Source organism: Cajanus cajan, chromosome 3, assembly GCF_000230855.2.
Source record: "Cajanus cajan strain Asha chromosome 3, NIPB_CcT2T_4, whole genome shotgun sequence".
Classification (NCBI taxonomy): Eukaryota; Viridiplantae; Streptophyta; class Magnoliopsida; order Fabales; family Fabaceae; genus Cajanus; species Cajanus cajan.
Genome location: NC_138519.1, coordinates 59,848,055 through 59,855,948, shown reverse-complemented (window position 1 = coordinate 59,855,948; position 7,894 = coordinate 59,848,055). Strand labels below are relative to the sequence as shown.

The 7,894-nt window shown below is 35.3% G+C and overlaps 1 protein-coding gene across 1 annotated transcript; it reads left to right on the top strand.

Moving 5' to 3' along the window:
- The first annotated feature begins 3,893 nt into the window (after window positions 1–3,893).
- Window positions 3,894–6,012, top strand: LOC109793117 (protein PHYTOCHROME KINASE SUBSTRATE 1). Its single transcript, XM_020352588.3, has one exon. It carries the CDS (start codon window positions 4,210–4,212, stop codon window positions 5,746–5,748), a length of 1,539 nt encoding a protein of 512 aa, XP_020208177.2. The 5' UTR covers window positions 3,894–4,209; the 3' UTR covers window positions 5,749–6,012.
- Window positions 6,013–7,894: the final 1,882 nt, after the last annotated feature.

Here is a 7,894-nt window from a genome sequence, read left to right as displayed (position 1 = left end):
TTTGTGTTTTTCTCTATTACTGGGAAGTTGATGGTAGTTTCTTTGGTTGTTTGTAGTGATTTGGCTTGTCATATAGATGGTTTCATGGTGGTTGTGGCTCACACTCATGTTCTTCAGGAAGGTCCTGTCACAGGAAGGGCAACTGATGTTATTGTTACTGCAAATACTGCTGCTGAGGTGGCCTTGAGGCTTGTTAGGCCAAGAAAAAAGGTAATCAATTTTAAGAATTTGTTCTCCTGTATTTGAATTTTTGTATGATTTGATTTGGAATTTTCAACATGTTGCCTCTATTAATTGTATGTTTGGTAGATAGGTATAAGGTCATCACTATATAAGCAATCTAGCTTAGTAAAATTAGGTTGCTTCATGTGTATTGTTTGAAGGGGTTTCTTTGCCTAAATGTGTGCCTTGTGGATTTTGATCTCTAAATGATGAAAAGTATCATGGCTATGGATATACTCCAATGAAGCTTTATTGTCATAGTTACACTGATAGAGGTCATTCATTATTTTTCATGTGTTGTCTTGCCGATTAAGCACATCATTAATCTTGGGAACTCCTCTTGATGTCTGTATTGTTCTTTTATCTTCATTTTAAATGATATCATGCATTTTCATAAAAAAGACTTGATATTTTTGTTTTGATTGAAATTGTTTCAATAATAGGCTCTGGTAATCGATTACAAGAACTGGGTAATCGATTACCAGAGAACCTTTTAATAAGTAACTTTCGAACATATGATTTTCATTGTCTGGTAATCGATTACATGTATAGGTAATCGATTACCAGACAATTAAAACAATAATTTCCTCAAATTTAGTCATCAAAGACGCCCAGTTAGCGAGGGATTCATCCCAGTTAGTGACGGATAAAATCCGTCGCAAATTGTGACGGATTCTAGTCAATTATAGGCATCACAGTTTGTGAAGGATTCGTTCATCACAATTTGTGAGGGATTTTGTGTCATCACAATTTGTGACGGACTCACATACCTCTCAATCCCTCTCAAATTGCGAGGGATTTAATCCCTCTCAAATTGCGAGGGATTTAATCCCTCACAAATTGCGAGGGATTTAATCCCTCACAAATTGCGACGGAGTTAGAGGCGTCACAAATTGCGACGGATTTTTATTAATTTCTAAACATTTATTGTTAGAAATTAGTGACGGAAATTATATTGTTTGTGATGTCTTAATTCCGTCACTAATTGTGACGGAGAAAATAATCCGTCACTAAATATTTTGTGACGCCAAATTTTGTGACGGAATCATTTCCGTCACTAATTTATTTGTGACGGATTTTATCAAGATTAGTGACGGATTTGTTCCCTCTCTAATTTTAATTTTTCTAGTAGTGTCCGCTTCTCCTTCTCCTCCTGAGCCTCCACATTTGCTTCTCCTCCACTTCTTCCTCTGCGCGCCTCCGCTTCTCCTTCTCCTCCACTGTCTCCTTCTCCTCTGTGCGCCTCCGCTATTTTACTCCTTCGCGCGCCTCCGTTGTTCTCCTTCGCGCGCCAACTCTGGTTAGGGTTTTTAAATTTGACTTTTTTTTTGTGATTCATTGAATCATTGTTAACTTGTCATTTGTGTGAAATTTTGTTAAGAACATTTATTATTAATGTAATTTGCTATTTTACTCTTTAATATGGAGTTAAAATGTTTAATTATTATGTTATTTTTATTTATTTATTTATTTATTTTTTATTGAGTAATCTCTTACGAGTTTACGATACGAATTTATGGAACTTCCACGATATTACATAAACTCTCGAGATTGACAACCTTGTTTACCACAAAATCATCCGTCAGAAATTTTTTATGGATTAAATTGTTTCTAGCAGTTTTTTTTTTTTATGTCCCTTTTTTCAACGGATGCAAATCCGTCGAAAATTATCTCTTTCTGACGGATATTCCTATTTACCAACGGATTATATCTGTTGGTAATTTATGTTTTTCTTGTAGTGATTAAGAGAATTGAAGTCGAACCACTTGCAACCATCTTAGCCTATAATGTTCAAAAATTCTTATTATGACATCACCCATGTTAGCATCTCGTACGCCATCATAAAAGACAATAAATTACAATTCACTGACAAAAGGTTGAATGATTTCATCCTTAACTTAGGAATCAAGCATTAATTTACATTGGTAAAACATTCCCATTCGAACGACCAAGCAAAAGTGGCCAATAAAGTAATCTTAAACGAATTGCAAAAGCACCTCAATAGCACCAATGGGGCATGGGTTGATCAACTTGCAAAATAAAGAAAATTCAAAAACGCCTCAAATTGCAAAAAGACATTGCGAAGATTTTCAATAGAGGAGAAAGAAAATTCAAAGTAACCTTTTCCAATGGAGATCATTCGCCAATGAGCAATAGGACTTCACAAAGCATCAAGCTTTGAACAAAGCTCACCAAAAGAAGACCATGCATATGGTTCTTGCACTTATCTAGACTAGCCTTGTACTCGTCTTCAGGGATGGTAACAACAATCATGTCCCCCTTTAGGCATGGCATTGGGAGTTGGCTTAAGGGAACATTACATGCATTGTGTAGAGTCTATGCAAAGGATTTCTTACGAGGAAATTTTGGCACTGCCTTCGCACACATCCCCCTTTAGGCATGGCACTAGGAGTTGGCTTAGGGGAATATTCTATTGCACACATTATGTAGAGTCTGTGCGAAGGATTTCTTATGAGGAACCTTTGGCACTGTCATTCCTGGAATCGTATAATCATCAGACTCAATAAGACAATTCCATGGAATTACTATTGAGGAAGCCATGCAAATGGTAGTGTGATAGCACAAGCAAAACCCTAGCACCACAAAACCCTACTAGAGTCTTCCATCCCTTTCTTCTTTACTTTCAAGCCTCATACTTAATTTTGCTCTAATGGAAGAAATTTTATGGAACTTCAAACAACTCATATTTTTTTTTATTTTGACTTGATTATGATATCTAAAAATTTATAAAATCATTTTTAGCATTATCACGTATTTAAATATTAATTATAAAAAATTCATTCAAAATTATTTTTATTCAATTTCTGAAAAATTAAACAATGAATACAACATGGCTGAGTGGTGGAGAATACAATTTGGTGGTTCATCATACAAATGATGAACTGCTTGAATGAGGACTTTTTCCTGATATGATTGTCGATCAAAAATGGAAAGCCCATTCCAATAAGCGTGACTCCAGTGGTCCATGTTCCTAGTACCTTATGCTTTTTTTGATCATCTTCCTCTAATGCCACTGAACCCTCTCCTCTCCCCTCTCTTCCCATTTCTTTTTTATTTCCCTCTTTTTTCCTGTAGAAGTGTTGATATGGATTGGATCCAAAAAATTATTGTTTAATTCTAAAAAATAGTTACTTGATGAAGGAATTTAAATTTTTTTTAAGTAACTTTCATTGCCATATAAGGTTGCTCTAATGGAAAAGTTGTTTGAAGCAATTAGAGCTTCATTGAAGCATCTTAATAAGCATCACTTGTTGGAGATGCTCTTAATTGCTTCACTTTCTATATGTGCTACTTAAACTAAAATAAGTATATTATTCATAAATATAAACATATTTTCCAATAAAAAAAATAGTTGTGTATGAATTGAAAGTATTTTCATGAAATATATGAGTTGGCACAATAGTTTCACATTAAAAGCTTATATTTTGTGTGGACAATTTATATATTTAGTAGATAATTTTGTATTTGAGTTATGATGTGTGAAAAGTGGGACCTGTGACTCAGTGGACCAAGAATACATGTGGCGAGAAAAAAAAAAAAATTCCGCGTGAAAACTATGGGTGAAGTGTCAGGTCAGTTGCTAACACATGGCCCTACTAAGTGACATTTTGCATATTCCACCAGCCTACATATAGAGCTACTCCTAAATTAGGCATCCATTCAACCCGCATTTAGCATCTTCTCTTGCATCCATTTTCTTTCCCTGTCTCTACCCTTTTTCCTTTTCATCACATAAAATAAGTTTTTCTTTCAAGTTTGATCCTCAAACACCTAGGGAATTGTTCCATATTTTTCTAGCCCTTTTTTATATAATACTCAACATATCATCAATATTGTTTTATTCCCATGTTGGTCTTTTTCTTCATCATTTTTAGTTTCCCTCTAAGTTGTTCCTCTTGCCTGTTCTATTAACCTGGTTCTATTTTCTCTTTTTGTTTTTTACCTACAACTTGATTCCCTTCAACTATGTTTACCATATCATCCACAGCCAACAACAGCATCCATCAGTTTCATAGTTTCAACTCTGAGAACAAGAACAACAATCACTTCTATGATCCCACTTTCTCTCCATACTTGAGTGGCAATGAAGGGACCATTGTAGGAAGGCTTGGTGAACCAAGCCAAAATCTCAGTCCCTTCAACAGCAAAAACAGAAAGTCCCCTCTTCAAAAGCTAGAAAAGAAAGAAGAGAATGGAGAAATTGGAGTATTTGGGGCCGAAAAGTACTTCAATGAAGGAGAAGTACTTGAAACTCCAAGATCTTCCAGCATAGCCACTCCAAAGTACCTGCACCAGAGAGATGAACAAATGACTCTAGCAACTAGAAAGCACACACTTCAGTATGGAACTCCAAGCATTCGCTCTGAATCAACTTCCAACAGCCAAAGTGCACTACTGAAGAGTGGGATGAGGAATCCTTCAAGGGACAGAAAAGACAACAAGGGTCAAGCCAAGAGTGTTCTAGCTGGTCTTGGATTCAAATGCTCTTGTTCTGATAAAGATTCTGTGGATGCAGGTGAAATCAGTTTTAGAAAAACTGCTACTTATGGTGCAATTCATGGCAAAACAACAAGAAGAAAGCTGGTGGATATTGCCGCTCTAGATGCTAGTCATTCAATTAAAATAAGTAAGCCTAACGCAGAACTCTTGAAAATCAACAATGTTTACTTCCAAAAGCAAGAGAGCTTTGGGGTGGGGTTGAACAGCCAAAAGAGCAGTTTGGCCTTCTCACCCTTGAGTTCTACCTCAGGAAGCCAAAACCATCTTGTCAAAATGCAACTTCAACTAGAAGAAGAAGAGAAACCAAGGAAATCATTGGAGGTGTTTGGCTCCCCATTATTGAACAAGAAGATCAAGTCCTTGAGCTTTGATAGAAGGTTGGTTAAGCCCTCAAGAGATGGTACTCCTAGAATGGAGGAAATTGATTCAAACTCAAACTACAACATCAATGATGCTGCTAGTGATGCAAGCTCAGACTTGTTTGAGATTGAAAGCATCAAAAGCAAAACCAACCCTTTCCTTGCAAGGCAAACATCAGATGCTGCTTCCACCTTTGCCAGCCCCGCAAATGGTTATGCACCAAGTGAGGCAAGCATAGAGTGGAGTGTGGCTACTGCCAGTGCTGCAGTCATGTCAGATTGTGACGAACAAATGTCTGAGGTAACCATAAGGAGTCCAATAAGGACATCATATACTCCTTCAAATGGGAAACCAAAATCCACCAGAGAGGTTCATAGAAGACGCCCTAGCATGTTGTTGGGTTGCAAGAGCCACAAATCTGTAAGAGTTGCTGGTGATGCCTTCATAACATATGAGAATCCAAGTTCCACACCAAAAGTTCGTAGCAGGACTAGTTCCTCTCAGGTGGCAAGGTTTCCTTCAGAGACAAAACTGGGAGATTTTGGTGCAAAACATGGACAACAACAACAACATCATCATGCTTATGCCACACCACCACTGCAGCACTCTCACTCACCACATGCTTCAAAACTACTATACATTTAGAATTAGTTTGATATTTTTGTTTGTTCTTTTTTTTTTTGGTTTTGGACTTTGTTCAATTATTATGAGTATACGGATGTGTGAGAAAGGAAAAGAGAGCATCACATGGGCTTTAAATCCCCACGTCGAAAGTAAGGTTAAGGTGTCTCTTGTGTAGTACTACTACCATAGTACCATCCCTCTTATCAATCTTCCTGTATTTTTCTGTTGGCTTTGATATCATATATATTTTTCCATTCAGTATATTTGCTGAATCTTGTTTAAAAAGTGATGAAAATGGGTGATTTGTAGTCATGCTTTTGGTCTCTTAACATAAAGAAAGGGATGTGAAAGGTGACCTCGTATTGAAGACACAAGAAAAAAGCCTCTTCCAATGATTCAAGCCCTCTTGTTGTATAGCTTTGATTTTATGCATTGTGTTGGATCTCATCCTTCGATAGCATGCCCAGTTATAGAAAAGTTCATTTAACATACATGGAAACAGTTTCTCCTTGTTATTTTTCAAGATATTTTTCTTAAAGGACGTACAACACATAAATAAAAAAAATAAAAAAAATAAAAATAAAAAATAAAAAAACAGTAGAACTCGCCAAATTTCTTACTGTGTTGTCGGCTATTTGAAATATAGTACATCCAATTGCAACCTACAATGACGACAAAAGAAAATCATAAACTAATAGCACCTGCAAAGTCCTCATATATAAATTCCCAAAAATTAACTTAAAAAGCAGTGATTATTTTTACTTATACATTATTTTGACTATATATATAATTACTAGTATCTAACAAATACTCTTCAAATACAATGAAATTTACATGCACTATATGCATTTTTCTATTTTATCTTTTCAGTCTTCTAAAAGTCTGCTACACTGAAACATACTATATAAATACTAGTAATTTCTTCATCTATTTTGCAATCAATGCAAAATTCAGGCCAGGACTCATTTGAACTATCTGATTGTAGCGGCCTAAATCCTCCATGAAAGGTGTTAAGTTTTATGCTCACTATTAATATAATTCTTCCATTGATGATATGAATAATACTAATAATGACCTTATAGCTGTTCAATAGAGAACCTTCAAGGCTCGAGAATAGAATGTCCTTACAGTGACATGCAACTAACGACAGCGACACCTATATATATGAGAACCAAGGAATTTCATTTTGTGCATTAAATTCTAAACCACCTCTTAAATGGGGTGGTCCATCAAGCTAATAATATTTCTTGCGGCATTGGTCAATGCCCCAGACAGTACAAGATATGTATTACACATTGGAAGGCTAAAAATTGTTCAACTTGTTAGAAATATGTGCATTACTGCATTTATATTGGATATTGACTAAATATATGATGGCATGTATGAGGTCTCTGATTTGGCTACAGAAGCCTTTCGTGGAGCTAAATTAGCCTCTAAATTGGCTACAGTTCAGAATTTGAAAATATCGACGACTAGAAATGTTTATCCCGGGGCCATGGTCTAGTAATGTAATATCTTCTACATTATGAACCAAGAAATTTATAAAGGTATATTTGTTCCAACATAAAAGATGAATGCGACCTATCTCTATTAAAACTATAGCCACATATTCTTGCTACACATTAAAAGTCTTTAGAATGTTGATATTGATGGATGGCATAATGTTTAACATTTTAGAACCAAGCAATAATGGCAAAGAAAATATACCTTCAGCATTCGTTACTAAAGAAATTATAAGAGAACTGTTTGAACAAATTCATGGATCTAATGCAGGGTTTGTTGCATGGAATTGGATGCAACTAAATAGGCTATTAACTAAATTCTTGAAAAAACAATGTAAAAAAGATACAGATATGTCGTATTTAATAGAAGAGAAAAAAATTATATCCTTGAGTGTAGAATATCTTTAAAAATGTTAATTTGTGAATAAGTAAAATTAAAGGTTTGTTTGATTATTATATCTTTTTTATTCAAGTATCTATTCTTGTAGTCTCTTCACCTTACAACTCAGGACTTGGGACTATGTATCCTCTTAAGTTGTCGATCGTCTTATGATATGATTCAAGTATTATTTATTGTAGTCTCTTCAGTTGTATATCCTCTTAGGCTAGTGATTAGGGTAAGTAGACATACGATTTATACAAAGTACGAATAACACATATATATG